At 34.6% G+C, this 18,780-nt stretch overlaps 1 protein-coding gene across 14 annotated transcripts in view; it reads left to right on the top strand.

The window, feature by feature from the left end:
- The window catches only part of LOC128993786 (protein-methionine sulfoxide oxidase mical3a-like), a 122,394-nt gene extending 105,658 nt beyond the window's left edge, over positions 1-16,736 (top strand). For 2 of the 14 annotated variants that reach the window (XM_054417787.1, XM_054417786.1), the window contains 9 exons: positions 1,708-1,880; positions 2,590-2,809; positions 3,406-3,536; positions 4,356-4,601; positions 6,349-6,508; positions 7,494-7,660; positions 8,295-8,504; positions 14,329-14,465; positions 15,766-16,734. In XM_054417787.1, the coding sequence (XP_054273762.1) occupies positions 1,708-1,880; positions 2,590-2,809; positions 3,406-3,536; positions 4,356-4,601; positions 6,349-6,508; positions 7,494-7,660; positions 8,295-8,504; positions 14,329-14,465; positions 15,766-15,946 (1,625 nt within the window). In that variant the 3' untranslated portion in view covers positions 15,947-16,734. Of the gene's footprint in view, positions 1-1,707; positions 1,881-2,589; positions 2,810-3,405; positions 3,537-4,355; positions 4,602-6,348; positions 6,509-7,493; positions 7,661-8,294; positions 8,505-10,913; positions 11,166-14,328; positions 14,466-15,765 lie in introns of those variants that run through there. The other 12 variants (XM_054417791.1, XM_054417789.1, XM_054417782.1 and 9 more) reach the window with 11 other exon arrangements.
- Positions 16,737-18,780: the final 2,044 nt, after the last annotated feature.

Here is an 18,780-nt window from a genome sequence, read left to right as displayed (position 1 = left end):
TTGATTGGAAACAACAGTTTGGAAATATGTTTGACCCATTAATGTACCATGGATTTAAACCTAGTTCTTAACTAATTTACAATGGCAGATTACATATTAGGCTCGATATAGGCAACTGCCTGGGGGCCACAGACAGAAAAATAAAAATAAAATTGTTGTAAAAATAGTTTGAAAGAGCTTAAAAAACGAACAAATTCAAAGCTAGTTTCTTAAAATTTCTTGGGGGGGGACCCCAGACCCCCCGGTAGCTCTTTGTCATCCCAGTTAAAAGTCTGAAATGATGCCCATGGGAAGGGGCCTAAGTTTACATGTGCCAAGGGGCCACTGAGGTCATAATCTGCAACTGCAAATTTACCATCCATATAGATTATTTTAAGGTATGTTTAGGGCCAGTTATACTTTAGTATGTTGATGTTGTATTGTTATTTTACATTATTGAATTAGGTACCTACCTTTAAAATTATCATGACCAAATATAACAATATACAGGGCATATTTTGCTAATTTTAAATTTGTTTTAAAAATATGTGTTTCTCACCCTTTCTTTATGAATACATATTAACAATACCATTCAGTCACCATACTAAGTTGTGTGAGAGATCCCACTTAAGTTAATAATGTATTACACTGTATGCTGTGTTTATTTTAGGTATTAGATAATTTACTTTAATAGACATTTTTACTTGATATTGATATTATATATACAGTGTGTAAATTAAGTATGGAAACAAATCTGTATTTTAAAAACCGAAATAGATAGAAATATTCTATTTGTGGCAATAATAGTTAACAAAGATTCCGCAATTTTTCACATGAAAAATATTTTTTTACCCCCCTAACAGGGTAGGTGGTAGGGGGTGACTTATTTTTTTCAAATAGCAACCCCTATTGAGTGACCCCTCATTTTGAAGGGTTTGTCAAAAGAAACACAATGACGCAAATCCGAGGTGAATATCTCACTCCTAGCTAACATGGCGGATATTCCAAAATGGGTTTTTTTTTACAAAAATTAAATTTTTCATTACCCACCATTTAGGCTAGGGGTGAAATATCTACCTCGGGTTTGCGTCATTCTTTTTCTTTTAACAAACCCTTCAAAATGAGGGGTCACTCAATAGGGGTTGTTGTTGAAAAAAATAAGTCACTCCCACCCCCTACCCTGTTAAAGGGGTTGAAAAAATATTGTTGATTAAAAAAATTGCGGAACCTATGTCAACAATCAATTCCACAAACAGAATATTTCTATCTATTTCGGTTTTAAAAATACAGATTTCTTTCCATTATTTGTGAAATTGGTGCTTTTCACGTACAATAAATCAAATTTTGGAATATCCGCCATTTGGGCTAGGAGTGAGATATTCACCTCGGATTTGCGTCATTGTGTTTCTTTTGACAAACTCTTCAAAATGAGGGGTCACTCAATAGGGGTTGCTATTTGAAAAAAATAAGTCACCCCCTACCACCTACCCTGTTAGGGGGGTAAAAAAATATTTTTCATGTGAAAAATTGCGGAATCTTTGTTAACTATTATTGCCACAAATAGAATATTTCTATCTATTTCGGTTTTAAAAATACAGATTTGTTTCCATACTTAATTTACACACTGTATAGGCCTATGCTATTGTTTAAATCCAAATTAACAATAGTAGGAGTACTAAATTTTTTCACAATTAAAAATCTTATGTAATTCTGAATTTTAATTTGCAGAAGATGGCCAAGTTGTAAAAGGTTCCAAGCTAACAGAGAAACCAATTAGTTTTAATAAAATGGAGGACGTAAAGCGGACGTGGGAGTCAAGCTCTGGATCACAGAAGACCAAAGAAGAACTGAGGGCCGAACACAAGAAGGAAATCAGCCAAATCAGATCCCGGCTGTTCCAGGTTGGTCCTGTGTTTTAACAAAAAAAATTTGTTGAAACTCATTTTATCCTTAGGCTATATTTTTATTCCACAAAGTTATTTTAAATTTCGTAGTAACATTTTTGTTTTGTATTTATTTTAACGGTTATGTTTGTTGGTTGAATTTGTTACCCTAGTTTAAACATCTTGTGACTAGAGACTCTTGTCCGACGCAAATCAGTCCAAACCAAACCATCAGAAGTTGATACAAAAATGATAGCTACATTTTAAAATGATGGTTGAATTAGCGTCATTATGTAATACAGCACTAAACAATAACAGGAATGAGCATATGTACCCTACAATTGTTAGCGCTGTGTTACTTGTTGGTATTGAACAAGTTGTGATTTGTTTGCTTACCTAATGGACAAAGCTGTGTTTGTTTGCAAATTTGTCAGATTTAAGTGGCCGTTTGAACCAGCCGAAGTACCAAACCGATCTGAATGAGAGGAACTGGAAGTTTTACAAAATTATTAACTCGGTACATTTACAGGTTTTTAAAGGGATGCTGATGCTAGAAGTTTGTAGAATGTTAATATTTTCACCTATTCTCGCCATGACATTCATTCTTTTTTAGAGAGAATTTACATTTTACTAAATCATCTCAACCTTAATTCAGTTTTATATCACCTTTTAACTCTGTAGCCTTGTACTAAAACAATTTTTACATCTTCATTTTTTCTTTCCGCAGGGTAAACAGGGAAAAATGAAAGAGATGTACGAGCAAGCAGTTGCCGAGAGTGAGGGAAAAATAACCACAAAGAAAGACCCCGATATTGTTGCGAGTGAAAAAGCGAGACTTCTGAAAGAGAGGTTTGAACGAGGGGAAGTGATTCACTCAGACTCAGAAGAAGACGAGGAGAAGAAGAGCAAAAATAAGGATGTGGAAGACATGAGCGTTTTTGAAGCTGGTGAGTTACTATAGAAAAATAAAAGTGCAGATAAACTTTGAAGTTAAACTTAATTCGTACATTTTAAAAGAATACCAAGTCGCTGGGTAGGAATTATATTGTAAAGGAAAAGTCCTATGCTTTACTAGGATGAAAAAGATCAGAGTTGTATGTATTGTGGTCTTTTATTTTTGAGTCCATGGACTCAGGTAAGTTAGCTAAATTTTATCTATTCCTTTTGCAAAATAATTCCTGACTACAATCGTTCTACCCAAATCAGCCTTAACTGCAGATTATCTGCGTGACACCATTCAACACATAATACAAGATTGTGTAGAACAATAATGCTGTTTGGCTGGGCATAAAATGTTTAATGGATGTTACAAAGGTACATGCTACTCAATTCAGTCTCTCTGTTGTAACTTGTTATCTAAAATATAAAATTCCTCACTTAAATTTTGATTACTTAATTAATAACGTATTTTGTTTTTAAGCTGTTTTAAGTAAAAACATTATTATCTCGGTAAACTTTAAAGAATAAAAATAAAACATATCACGTCTAAGTGTTTAATCTAGCCTATGTTGGGTGGGAGTTTCATAGCTTACGATTGTTCCAGGTATATCTAAGAAGTCGAGAAGTATATTCCTGGAACTGGATGCGACGGCTGCCAAGACGCAAACATCCCCCATTTCTCCTCCCGTGCACGCTCTTACGCCACGAGTCACGGAACGCCGCACTTCTCAGACGGTAGGGTTATGTTTACGACAGTAGAGCGAGGTTTAGGTGTCGGTGTGTAAAAGTTTAAACCTCATATTTAACACATACAGTATTTAAGCCTTTTGTTATTTTATAGTCTATGTTCCATGTTAATTGTATTGAATTATATGTTAATCTGTAAAATAGAATTTGAGAAAATTATGGATAAATGATACAATTTGCCTTCTAAGGTTTTAAAAAGTAATGTAATCTATATAAGCCCCTGGACTCTAATTTTTTCATGTAAGCTAGTTAAGTTGAACTCTAAACTAAGTTACAAGAAAATTCCTAACTAACTAGCCACTTAGCTTCTCTTAAGAATATAACCTTTTTGTTTAGTTATCCATATATAAATCCCAAAGTACCAATGAACTTTTGAGAAAACTAAAAGTCGCACCCCCATGAACCATATACTTAAAATGTTCGTCAAGACGAGAAACCTTGCGCAAAACTATCCATTACTGTATTTCATAAATTACGTAATACTTTTCCAAAGGGGACTTGCCTAATGTTATAAATATTTCAGCTGTACTTATTTGTTTGTTATTCTTTCAATGTATTACCTTATTAAAATCAGGTGTGATTATGTTTGTATCACTGTATTCTGTTTTGTTTAATTCAGCTTAACTTAACCAACCAATAGTTTTTTATTAATACTTATGAAGTCAAAAAGGGGAGGCCCAGCTAGTTATTTTAAATGTTATTTTCATTTTGAGAAGAAAGGGGGCGTAACCCTTCTCACATACGTTGTTAACCTCACTTCTACAACAGTGCGCATTTGCAAAGACATTCCACCATGACTTTTACCAGGTGTCGAGGCAAGTGTCAGAAGACATTGTGCGAGCCAGCGACTCTGCAGAGGACGTTGTCGTTCCAACGGCCGATATATCAAACAAGTTCAAGTTCTTCGAAACGTACAAACCGCCCGAGAAAGAGCGTAAATCTTTCCGTATAACTCCACCCAGGGACGGACAAGTGAAGGTTAAGCCAGCCAAAACTCCTTTTCACAGATGTGTATTATGTCTTGCTAACAACGGCTACGCTTCCGACCTCTCTGTAAATACCTCCTGTAGTAATGTCGTAACAGGTGTTGCTCCTACTAACAGAATTTTGTAACTCGTCCACCGCCTACAGCTGACTGGTACTGTCAAGCAGTGTTTGTTTTACAGATGGCAGTGTTGCCGCACTTACAGTCTTACATGTTTACTGGTACAAGAGTTTAGTGGAAGTACGAGGGCCCATTAAGTAACTTTTTGTTACCTTTACTGTCGTAAATCCTTACAGTTTTCTAGTGACACAGTTCCAAAGGTGAAGATGCATCATTGTCAAATCTTCCGTTTTCAATTTAAACCAAATTATAACAGTAAATTTTTAATCCTTATGAATCTGATATAACAGTGGATTGTTAAATACCACTAACCTATAAAAGAAGTGGATAAAGACTAGTCATCATTATCTATTCCCTGAAAATTATGTTGTTAAAGTTCTGCTGAAAGTGAAATATTATGCAATGCTACATTACTTAGATTCTGTTCATACACATTTCCATACAATGTGGTTTTTGATTTGTTTGTGTTTGAGTTTGTTTTCAAAATGTGAATTGTTTTTTTAAGGATACCCTAAGGTAGTCTAACTTTTTTGTGAAAACCACTGTTGATATGAATCAGTTTGGTTGTTAATGGTTTTGTCATGAGAAAACTGTATTTTATACACTTATCGTCTTGTGTCCAACATGTATAGGTTGACAGATTACCTTTTATCCGGCATTTCAACATCTGACACACTTTTTTTTAGCAAGATGACATGCTAATATCAGTTAAATTCATTAGAGATCTGACTCTAATCTAAAACTTTTCATTTCACCAGATGTACATGTAAACCCTGAGTCTGATAAATCAAACTTGATTCTTTTAGATGTTCTTATCACACCGCTTACCCATGATAAGGGTTGTTGGCAGGCTAGTGGGTGAGCGTATGTGTCATATTGCTGATACCGTATATTTCCAATTGTGATTTGTTTCCTATAAATTTACCTGACATTACAAAGAATCTATACATTGACACTGTACTAATATTTGTCGAGTACTAATATTTAGTTTTATGTTGTTTGAAGTTTGTGTTTTTTTGTTGTGTTATTTGTTTTGGTTGTTCTAGGAAAAAATTGTATTCAACAGCAATGAATGTAGGCTATAAAAAAATTATTCAAAATCAGAAATATGTACAGGAGACTCTCAGTAATTCAGTAATATTTAGGCCATATCTTAAATACAATTGCTGATGGAAAAAATAGGCTTTCTGAAAATTATTTAAATTTTTAAGTAGACTTTAGATAGTGTTTTTGTTATATTTGTTCTTCTAATATTCTTCTTAATCTTAATGGACCATAGTTATTCAAATAACAATTTCACTCGAATGGTTAATTAAAATTACATTTTTATATTTGTAGTATATTTATTACAAATAAAATTTTCCTTTTTCCATAAATGTTATGACCCCAAGTCTGGCCATTTCCGTAGTGCCTGATTCTGATTCTGAGCCTGATTCTTTGCAGTGTCCGATTAGTTAGAGTCCACTGTTTATAATTTTTTATATAAGCATAAACTACAACTTGAAATAATATTTTACAAATTTATATGTCAATTATGTCCATGTAAATGAAAATCTATTATGTTCTAATTGTATTGGAGTAACTTGTTTGCACAACTCAGTTAAACATATTCAAATTGCATCATGTTGAACTGTGTTTAGTTCAACTGTCGACAACTTGTCCGTAACTGTTGTTAAACCATTGTTGTTCCGTCAGCAGGAGGAGACACCCGATCGCGAGGTGTATCGTGACCCGAGCGTAGTCCGCAGCGAGGACACTACAGAAGACGAGACAATTGTCAAACGCAGCCAGACAGCTTCTCGCATGCTCTCGCTCTTCCGACAAATGGAAGAGCAGAAAGAAGCTTTGCCAGACGGTAAGCAACACAGAATTAATACAAAATGTAGTTGGTGATTTTTAACAAGGTTAAAGCCACTCAAAATTGTATTTTAAAAAACCATTAAATGTATGCTAGAACTGGTGTGTTGTAAAATAAATTATACATCTAAGACCATAAAGAAAACGGGCGGGGGACTATATACAGTAGACGACTTCGCATAAACCGATGATCGGATTATCCGCCCTCTATCCTGAAACAGTTTGTTACAGTTTGTTTTAACCAACCTTGCCTCGAGAGCAGTTTGGTTTAACCGCCACTATCTGGAAATCTCAGCATTTCTGCTCCCACGCCCGGAGATGGAAACCATACGCTTATCTCCACAGGAGTGACTAAGAATAAGTTATTTGGTATTCATCCCAAAAAATATTGCATATTGCCAGTTTGTTATCATCATTCGTAGCGCGAGCACATCTGATTTGTTATCTGTGTGGCAAATTTATAAAATCGTAAAGTGCGTTACAATTTTGATAACTGATTATCTTATCGCTAGAGTAAACAAACAGACAAAATTTGCAGGGTGGGCAGGGGGGTGTTAACAACTTCAAGGTCAAGATAGTTTTTGTGACTCAGGTCTCCAGTGAGAGGCTATAAATAAACATACTGTCTCGTAGCAAAATGGTTTATTGTATTTTTAATTTCATCAAAAAGTTCTGTAGGTACTGTATTACGATAGATTTTGACAGCATCAATTATTATTACAGTACTAAAGCTATTAAAATTTAAAAAAAAAATTGACTCTAGCCTACAACCATAATTTATCCACTGAAAGTAATTTTGATAATGTACATACATAATGTTTGTAATATTCTTCATTCAAATATTGTGTAGGATTTACATCAAATTATTAGTTTCCTAAATATTTTTATAAATAATTTAACCTTTTTTGAGCAGCTTTTTTATGCTAATATAAGTAGAATACTGGTACTCATCAACATTAAAGTGTTTTTGTTTGTGTTTTCAGGCCCCAAACCATTGAAGTGTTTCACTCCGCCACCAGACTACAAGGAGGACCAATCAGGCTCAGCCAGCTCGGAGGAGGAAGAAGAAGAAAGCGAAGAGGAGGCGGAGAGCGGCGATGACGGCATCGTACGATCATCCGACAAGATTGAGGATGAATTCCTGAAACAAGTACGTACTGTCGACTTTCAAGATATTTAGAACAGAACAATCACATCTTTTTAGCGTAGGATTAGAATGTCAGCCCTGAACAGCAAATATAACTACAATGTAGTTTTCTAATAATACCTATAGTATATATTTTTTGTTGTATTTTATAAAAGTTGAATTAGCAGAGTTGTTGGGTGATACAAATGATTGCCTTGTAATACAAAAGTTAGTGTTTCATTTCTAAAAAGTATGAAGCGTTTTTTAAAAGGTTTTAAAGTGAATCCACCAACGCTCTTGATTATTTAGATTTAGGATTTTAGGATCAAGAATGAGATGGTCTCTAAAAAAACTTTGTTTATTCAATGTTAATATTTGCTCCGCCTAATCATTGTGTGCTATTGAAAGGAAGTTTGAAGCACTCTTCAAAGGTGTTTTTGTGCACCCATCTGTTTGCTCACATGTTTAGAATAAAGAATTATCATGTTGTTGAAAACAAAATCTCATTAATTTCAGCCTAAAACATTCTTTGTTAATTGTCTGAAAGCACAATTGCTTTCCTAGGAACATCCTAATCACTCAACTTACATACTAACTCTTTACTTTATGTGTCAATGTCAATGTATCAACTAATGCTAATGCTATCAATAATTTCTAGGCTCAGAACGCTGCTAGAGCCAAAGCTTTGAAAGACAAGTTCGAACACTGGGAGCCGGAGAAGCAGTCCGTAAACAATGCCATCAATATGCTCGAGTCTGAGCAAGAGAGTATTGAATCGACCAAATCTCTGCGAGCGAGATTTGAATCGTTGAAGGCTGAAGTTGACCAACCAAAAGAAAAACCTCGTCCCAAAGTCAACCGATTTGTGGTAGGTATTTTTAAAATTACCATTCTATACCAGCTTTAAAATGGCTGTGAGCATGGTAGAGTCAATGTTTTGCTTAATTTGTTCAATGTGTTTTAGTAAATGTTAAAATTTTGGGTTGTATTTTTTAGTTCACTAAATTTCCAATTATGTAATATTTTTTATGGTATGGTTTGAGTCATTATACTTGATTTGGAGGATGAAATTGCAAACTTGAGTTGTAAGCATAGAGTGGTCATGAAAGGAATGTATTTTGGATTACGTATTTTCTTCAACATTCATCCAGAGTACTATATCTGCTTTTTTTTAAAGACAATTCCAAATGATGGTTTGGTGTTCACTGAACTAGGACAAAATTAATCTAGAAGTCAATCCTTTAAGATAGCGGTTTAAAAAGAAATGAAAATAAAGGTAGTGTGTAACTATAATTCCATTATTGAATTGATTTGTTTCTCAATTCTAAGCCCAGTTCTGATAAATTTACCTTTTAAAAAACTTAATTCATTTGAAACTACTGTCAAAAATATCCAAGGAATTCTTAATTATCACTCAATAAAACACTGATCGTATTCCAAATGATGAAAAAACAGTTCTTTAAAGAAACGCATATTGTTAAAAGTTTGGCCTGAGACTCATGTGAAATCGACAATGGTGATTTCTTTAAACTTTCGCTTGCCATGTTTGTTTTGCTACCCAGCGTGCCATACAGCATTAGTGAACTTTTAATTATTGACTGATGTATAACTGAACTTAACAATAATTATCGTTAACAAGTGCTACTACATTCCAACTACAAATCGTTGTTTCATTAAGTTCATGCGGTTTTATGGGTACTATTGCAAGGAAGCAGAAAATTTTGCCACTCTAGGTAACAAAACAAATGAATTTCCTGCGGTAGTTTATGATTAATCGTCGTTTTGTGCTCTAATTACTTCTGTAGTATGTTTTTGGATGCTGTTTTTATTTTTAATCATTTCACCCACTAACAGTGTGCGTTGTGATGATTGTTGGATTGTTGTTTTTTAAGTTTTTAGCTGTTATTGTTACAAAGGCATGAAGATTTTGTAGCATGCAGCTGTTTTAGCATGACAACTGTTTTACAGGTGAGCATGACTTTTTTGTGCATTTGTTAGTTTTATTTTTAATAACTTTGTTTGGAGTTCAAGTTGTTTTATTAGATATTTTAACATTTTGATTTTAATATTATGTAATTTATAGTTGTAGGTGTTATTTTGTATTACTGCAGGAAGAATGAAACAGTAAACAGCAAACATTTAAATTTTAAAGTAATTATTAATACTAGGACACTTTTAGAGTAGAGATAAAAATAGTTAAATGTTACTCAAATATATTTTAATGAGGTTCGATGCAAACAAGTGCGAGTCCCACAGGACACTTGTGAACTGTATACCAATCAGAATTCACATTAAAAAAGTTAACAATTCTAGCCTGTCCCTACAATCTTAATCCCGTTTTTTAAACTCCTTAAATCAACATCTGAAATTGAAATAGTATATGAAGAGTAACACATTTTGTTATTACACATTAAATATAGGTACTGATTTATACTGTACACAGTGAAGTTATTTACTATTTTATTAGGGTATCTAGTTAATTATTTTTAGATTTAACAATACTTTCCAGTTCACAGTTGACATTGCCTGTCGTAGAAAAATATACAGTTGTCAAGTTGTCCCTCGATAAACGGACAGGTTAGGTACCTGTAGGGTGTGGGATTATCAAGTTTGTTTTTTGTTGATGTTTTTGATCAAGATAAATATGATTACTATTTTTTAATTACTGTTAATGATTTGGGTTTGTAAAAAAGCATGATTGCATTAACAGAAAGTACCAAGGAAGTAACAACAAATAGTCTAGTAGGAGGCAGGGGATTGACCTAATAGACCTAATAGATTGTGTTGAGGCAGGGGGGACCTAATAGACCGCAAGAACTGCTCTAAAACAGGCCATTATTCAAAAGTCTGTAGGTCTTATCTCATGTCGCTGCAGGACTGTTAACGATGCTTCTGGATTACAATGTGTCAAATTATCGAGGGGGGAGGGGGGTATATGCGGAGTAAGTTTATTTACGACTTAATTAAAATGCAATGAAACAAGTGGTATTGGTAGATTTTGATAAATTAGAACCACCAAGAAATGCTATCATTAGCTTTTAGAAAAATAAATGAGTTAAAAAATGATTTTTTTTGGACAAAACCTTGTAGGGAAAATATTTGGTAATGTAGCCAAACTACCAAATACTCCTTTCATAAATAATAATTTATTCCAATTCCTTGGATGGTTAGTTGATGTCAATGAAAATTTTACTCTTAAATAAAACAAAAAGGTTAGTACAAGTAAAAATGTGTTTATCTGATTTTACTAATCCAATGTTTTTCTTCTCTGTTCCAGTGAGGCTAGACTTGGCTCTTTCGTCGTCGTCGATGTTACTACTGTGTTATTTAGAACAAAGTACTTCTTTTTATAAAATTGAAGTGTTAATTTTATTAGGTTTTATAATTTGTTAATTCTTTGTTGTGATTTTGAAAATATATATTTTAGAGAATTTAAAATACTATCAAAGTTTTACTAAGTTTTTAATGATTTTGAAATCTATCTAGAATAAAAGTTTAATATTGAAATTTATTAAAATTATTGTATTTATTGTGTTGATTTTCATTTTCCCTCCTTGTCTGTTTTGTAATACGGCAGAACCTTGATAAAATCCTCTTGGTATTTAAAATTATTATAGGTCTATTTGCAGGTTTGTTAGACGTGTTATCAAGTTGAGTGACGTGATGTATTATTGAGGTCTTTTCAGTAACATGGAATTGAAGGTGTTATATAATTATGTATAGATTTGCAATGACACTTGTTATCAAGGGTGACTTGTTATCAAGGGTCTTGTTATTAAAGTTCCACTGTACAAATGTATATAGCTGAATTAGGCCTATACTCTTGGTTGTTTGGGGGTTGTACATCAACTAAACCCTCCATTGAGCTGTAAGATGATGAAACTACCTTATTCAAACTCCCTACCCTGTTCTAGATGATAGGCTTTCACAGTCACAGCAAATTGTCAAATCTAGGTCTTCGTCTGATGACTGTGTCGTTGAATAAGCTTAAGGCCAATGTTTAGCATAACAGCTATACATTGTCAGGGCCAACTGTTCAACTGGAGAGGGCATTGCCGTGGGTGAAGGTATGTGGGGCGTGGGGTATTGTAGAAAGTTCCAGAAAGTTTTTGCTCATGGGGATAACTGATACCTGTATATTTCCGCTACCTGTAGAACGCTCTGCGCCACATTTACATGGTAATTGACAGCGCAAAAATCATTGCTACCAGCAAAAATGTTCTTATTAGAGCCCATAGAAAATTAGAAATAAACTTCAACTTCAACAGGAATGATGGAAATCAGCCCAATTTAGTAAATTACCATGTCGTCCTTTAGTTAAAGCTTATTCAACAACGTGGTCATCCCCCAGAGAACTAGATAAATCCCTATACAGTGTTTTTTAACTTTCATGTACTCAACTCTATATTCACAAAAAACTGGTATAGTTCGGCCGCTTAGAAAGCGACCTCCTCTAGCATTGGTTTAGCATTAGCGCGCAGGTCGTTTTCTAAGCGGCCTAACTATAGTTGTCAAAATACACAAGACTCAAAGAGTGTAGTGCTTAAAGGGAAAAGGGGAAATCTAGGTTAAAGAGACGTTACTCTATTCACAAAAACTTGGGGAGCGAGCTGGTCTAGTGGCTAGAGTGTGGGACTTCGGTCCCGGGTTCAAATCCCGCCCATGCAGGTGAATGAAAATCCTCAGATGACGCTGCATGTGAAAACCAATGACAATATTTTAGTTGTAAAATCTAAACGTAAAACTGAAGGAATAATCTGGCTCAGGTGTACTCAGGGCCGGTTCTAGGAATTTTTCAGAGTTAAGCGAACACCCGAATCAGCGCCACTTAGGATTCCCCCCACCCCCCCCTCCCAAACCATTAACACAACTTAACCGTATTTGTGAATTTTTCCCAATAATTTTGGGAACAACTTTTTTAGAAGTTTAGTTAGAAGAATACTGTACTTGCAATATAAGATTGTTTATTATTTGCAGAAATTTAACATTTTTACACTTTTACTCATCATATAAACTTTAGCAAAACTAAGGCCACACTAAAAAAACAGGCCGGTATGTTCGTCAAGCATAACGTCACGATAGAAGACGGCAATGACGTAATGTTTGCCGTTTGTGATCAGCTGCTTGTTTTAATCTTTCCTTGGGAAATACATAAATAAATACCTACGTCATTGCCGTCTTCTATCGTGACTTCTTTGGGCTGACTGGACTCGCCACCAGATGATTTCAACAAAAATCTACCTACACATTGATTTGGCTTGTTTTTTATCTTCCTGTTCCAAATTCGCCTTACGATTTCTATAATCAGTGCCAGACGTTTTCTTTTTTTTTGCCATTGTTTTCTTAGTATCGGCTTGCAAGATGTTTTCGTCATTTATTCAGTTTATACTTTCCTCTTATTTAATGCGCTAATTATAAATTAAACTTAAAACACTCGTAATCATTCACTTATCAACAATCATGAATCATCAAAACAACACCAATACGATACCGATACGGTATACGTATAAAACTAAAAGAGTGCAATACAACGTAATGCTCTGCTCTAGGATAAGAGAAAGAAAAGGGATGGAAGGGTGGGGAATGTTTCTTGTTGTGACAAGTGGTGCTGCGCGCTTGCTTATCTCTAGTTAGTATGAGTGAGTCGTGAAATGAAACCCACCAGCGCCGTGCCGTACGCTGCCAAGCGTCAGCTCACTACAAATCGAAACTGCAAATGGCATTGAGTCCTTGAGTTGTAGTGCTGTACAAATATACACATTTTTCAAGTGCTGTTGGTACAAACAGAATAAATGCCTTTATTGTGGTATACTTGGACTCTGAGCAAAAATAAACAAAATTACGTTGTTCCCGTAAAAAAAAAAATTTCCGTTGGCCACCTTGGCGCCATATGCGGCCGCGTAGTTCGCGTTTGGGTAAAACCGGCCCTGGGTGTACTAAAACTAGAACAAGAAGAGTATGATATCGATAAAGTGTAATTTGATCAATCTTTGCATCAACCGTCATTATTCTCATTATTTTTCTTAACTCATATCTAATATTTCAGTATATACAGGGTTTTTGGTACTCAGTGTGAAAAAAAATTTTGTGTAAGTACAAAGTAAATGCAGTGTGATGATGCATATAAAAGGTTCCAAGTCTAAAAATTTGCTTCCCAATGAATTATTTTATGTTTTTCAAAAATAACTAACTATGTTTTTAAACTTAATACAGCTATTTCTCTATTATCTGTAAATGGATTTGAGTAGATAACGTCATTTTCGTGTTCTACATTAAATTTTGAATAAGAATAATAGAAAATGACGGGGAATCAGTTGTAAAAACTCCATTGTAAATAGATTCAAAGATAATGTTTGATAAAAATTTAAAAAACATTGGTCTATTGCGTTTGTTCACACTCTGTATACAATAAAGTGTCCGAATACGGTAAAAACTGCGCCATTTTATAAGCTTTCCAACCATATGCTACAATACATCATTGAGCTTTATGTCTGCGTATGTACGCTTTAGTGGTTTGAAGACTACAAAACATGGTGTCTTTACTTTATCATTAAAAACATAGAAAGCATGTACTAAACAAAAGTTGTATTTTTGTTAAAACTGAAAAAAAAAATGTCACACTGAGTGCCAATCATCCTGTATTTCCTTCACTCTGTTGGGTCTTATTCAAAAAATATTTGATTTCAAAACAGGTACAGGAGACTCCTGCTATCAACAAATCCTGCGTTTCCTGCGTCAAGACCGTCTATCCGTTGGAGGAGATCAGTGTCAATGGAAGAGTCTACCATGCCAATTGCTTCCGATGTCAGCAATGCCATTGCAAATTAAGGTGCACTTTAACACTTAATTGGAGTAGTTTACTACAGTAGAGGGGGAGCGAGCTAGTCTAGGGATTAGAGCGCAGGACTTCAGTCCCGGGTTCAAATCCAGCAAAAACACCAATGTATGTAAAGTGATGCAGTTTCTGAGGCAGTGTAGCCTTGGACAGGTCGCAGAGAGCTTTTGGTGTTTTTTGTGACAAATCACAGATGTAGTCCGTTTTGTGCAAACCAAGTTATCATGGAATCTAAATCTCTGGTTGTAATGTTAGTTCCAGAAAAATGGAAAGTGCTCTTACTAGCATTGTTGTATCATCAGGGAATTGAACAATTTTGGACAAAAGTGAAAAAGACAAGTCATTGATGTAGAGGATAAATAGAAGAGGCACTAATTTAGATCCCTGCGGAACACCATGGGTTACTGAGCTCAATTCAGAAAAATGTTTGACACAGGATTTATCTTTGATGACAACCTGCTGATATTTGTTCGTGATGTAACTAGAAAACCAAAAAAAGATAACCAGATATCCAATATAATAATACAATCTCAATTTCTTCAAGAGAATGTCACATATTTGTCTAATGCCTTTGATTGTGTCAGGCACGACATTCTCCTAGGTAGATTCAAGTAATGTTAACTTTAATCCTAACTACTTGAGATGATGGTCCTTCATAGGTTCTTTATAATTCATCTCTACTGATTACATTAAAACTAAAAGTCATCTAATGGTTTAGCACTTTCAATAATCCTGCATCAGTGTATAAAAGTCTACACACTTTTACTTGAATGCTCTTTTAAACCATATTTGGAAGAGTCGGCGATCTGCAAACGATGGTTAACTCAATATAATTTGGGAGCGTTTTGTTTTATCATTTTAAAATGTCATCACTACTAAAATTAAGTGAAATCACAATTAAACACAGAATAAAGCAATGGATTTCCTTTTGACACTCTAAATTTAGCGGGTTCAGACAATAACAGCTGTTTTTAGAAGAAATTCAGTAATCCGGCATTTTCAATAACCCAGCACCACAATGAACGTGCTGGATTTATGAGTGGTTTTAAGTGTATAGTGGTTTTGGGAGGAATCTTCCATTGCATGTTCTCGGTTAAACTTGCATCCGTCAGATTTATTCAGGTATTGTAATTATTACAATCTATTCAAATACTTGGTTTGCAATTTGTCCAATGCACTTGCTCAAGAGAAATGAAGGTGTGTTTTGCTAGTGTAAAAAAACGGAAGAATCGGTGTTAATGTTAGTTTAGTTGCCTTTACACTTTTGCCTACTAATTTTCAATCTGTTTATTAGAATGGAGACTTACACGCTGAACAACGACACCCTGTATTGCCTGACACACTTCAAACAGCTGTTCATATCCAAGGGTAACTACGACGAAGGGTTCGGCTCCAGCCAACATAAGAGCAAGTGGGAGTCGCAAACCGCACTCAAAGAACCGGAACCAAAGTCGCCTGTAGTAAATGGGCATTAAATTCTTGTACTTACTGTATTTAATGTAATCCTACTTGTTTATATGTATCTCATTTTTTTATCTACTGTAAAGGATATTTTATAAATAATTATATCACTACGATAACATCATTAAATACTTTTAGAACCAACTTGTTAGGAATAAAACCTAAAAGTTTTAGATTTTAGAAAATTTTTAAATTAATTTCCGTTTTTAAATGATGAGTTTCTGCTTTGGGTAAATTTTCTTTCACGATCTAAAGCAGAACTTGAGTGCTTTTATATTACACATTTTTATACCACACAATTGTATAATGTAAAAACAATTTAGTGTTAATAAAACTCTGTGATATTTTAGGCCATTCGTAAATGCTTTTAATCGGCATCTGCCGTCTTATAATGTGTAAAACTGTTTTCTGAATGAGTATGAACCTACAAAACCTTGCGATCGAATATGATTTCTTGGGAAACTTAAAGCAGATAACTTATACAATAAATTTATTTGGCGAGTTCCATTCTGTTTTGACATTTAAGCTTTTTAAGATTATAACACAGTAAAAGCCATTGGTTGGACCATAAAGCTATCAATCGAGAAGACCAAAAGCCTTTAGAATCATAAACTTTGTTTAGAAGTTTTCTATTTTTGTATCTAGTATAAAAATGCCAAATAATGAAATGTTATCTATTACAGTCAGTGTTTCTAAGCATGTAATGTTAATATTTGAGGATGTTGATAATTGTACGATCACCCATTAATGTATATATATAATCATGATGTAATGTAAGGTAAAGCTCATTATATTATTTTATTAAAGGAAAAAAAATAAATTATTAAATAGTTATAATATCACATTTACTTAACTTCCTTATACCCCCAATGCATTCAGTATAGTAATACTAGCTTACCCCATCGTGACTTTGCTCACAAAAATTTAAGTTAGCCATTGTTGACTCAACCAGTAAGATTTTATATTTCCAGACACATTGATTGGCTCAAAAAAGCAAATGGTGAATTTCGTTATCAGGAGGGTGGAAATCCACTTGCAGCCCAATGCTGTCTTAACCAGTAAGAATTCTAATATATCCACCTTCTTGATTGGCCCAAAAAGCAAATGGCGGATTTTGGTGTTGTCTCAACCAGTAAGAATAATTTTAATATATCCACCCTCCTGATTGGTTCAAAAAAGCAAATGGCGGATTTTGGTGAATAGAAATTAATTGTTGACTTGACTAGTAATGTTCCTACCAAGTTCTGCCACCCTGGTAGCTTCAAAACATAATTTGGTGAAAAGTGGCCAATTTCGTATCCGGAGGCCAGAATAGAGTAGGAGCCATTATTGCTGACTCGACCAGCAAGGTTCCTACCAAGTTCTGCCACCCTGGTAGTCCCAAAACATAAATTGCCATATTTTTGGTGAAAAGTGGCCAATTTCGTATCCGGAGGCCAGAATAGAGTAGGAGCCATTATTGTTGACTCACTAGTAGGGTTCCTACCAAGTTCTGCCAGCCTGATACTTTTTGGTCAAAAGTGGTCAATTTCGTATCCGGAGGCCAGGATAGAGTAGGAGCCATTATTGTTGACTCAGGTTACTACATAAAAAAAATAAGTGCCCGATTTTTGTATGGATAGCGCTGGGTTCACAACGATATGGTAGGCATTCGGTTAAATATCGAGCTTGTTTTCTACCGGATGACAGACATCGACTTTTAGTATCGGCATCGGCTCTCTGGCTCACCGCACCGGCTGTCTCATACTCATCATGGTGGAATAGTAATAGTAAACTATTGCCTTGGTGCCTTCTGCTGCAGCTGCTCCTATAGCTCCTATGTCTGTCGTCAAACGTCATAATGTGGCCTTGACGACGGAAGGCCATAATTTTATTCACAATATTACAGTGAGAGTGAATGCAAATAAATAAGTACAACATAATATCTGAACCTGGCATAAAATTTGCCAATGAAAATGTTTATTATCCAATTACAGTAAGGCTGATAACCAGCATGATAAATATATAAGAACTTAAATTACGGAGGAATTTTAAAATTAATATTCCAGTAACTTGCGCAATTAACGCCAGATAAATTACCACCCCCTTACTTTTAAAAGCGTTTAGATGACCTTTGCATATTTCCTCCATAATAATGCACTATGCACCATGAAACTGATCAAAAGGAACAATGTTGGAATAAATTTAATCAAATATTTTCCTCTCCTTTTAGGCTAGTGCTAGTAGTTTTTGTAATCTCTTGTCTTCTCTCTTCTGTCTGTCGAGTGTCGGTGTTGGTTGGTTTGGTTTTTTTTTAACAAAGTTTATTTACAATCTGTTTTACATTAAACAATTAATAATTAAATACGATTACATTTTTATTAATAAAATAAAAATTGGAAAACATGAGTTAGCAGCTAAACTGGTTTGTTTACGTTTTGGTTGGTTGGTTGGCGCTATGGAAGCCAATCGATTTACGATATTCGATAGTAGCTGTTTTCATACTACGACGATCGATACTTAACCGTATGCCTACCATATCGTTGTGAACCCAGCGCTATCCTTTTTGTATCAGAATGCTATAATAGAGTAGCAGCCATTAATTGTTGACTCAACCAATAAGATTTCTATTATTTTCTGCCACCTTGATTGGCTTAAAAGAGCAAATGGCAGATTTTGGTATCAGGAGGCTAGAATGGAATAGCAGCCATCATTGTTGACTCGACCAATAAGATTTCTAATATTTTCTGCCTTCTTGATTGGCTTAAAAGAGCAAATGGCAGATTGTGGTATCAGGAGGCTAGAATAGAATAGCATCCATCATTGTTGACTTAACCAATAAGATTTCTTTCAGCATGATAGGCTCAAA

Source organism: Macrosteles quadrilineatus, unplaced genomic scaffold (assembly GCF_028750875.1).
Source record: "Macrosteles quadrilineatus isolate MER2022 unplaced genomic scaffold, UCM_ALF_1.0 Scaffold_5__1_contigs__length_97177068, whole genome shotgun sequence".
NCBI lineage: Eukaryota > Metazoa > Arthropoda > Insecta > Hemiptera > Cicadellidae > Macrosteles > Macrosteles quadrilineatus.
The sequence above is the reverse complement of the archived record's forward strand: the minus strand, read 5'-3'. Positions and strand labels throughout refer to the sequence as shown.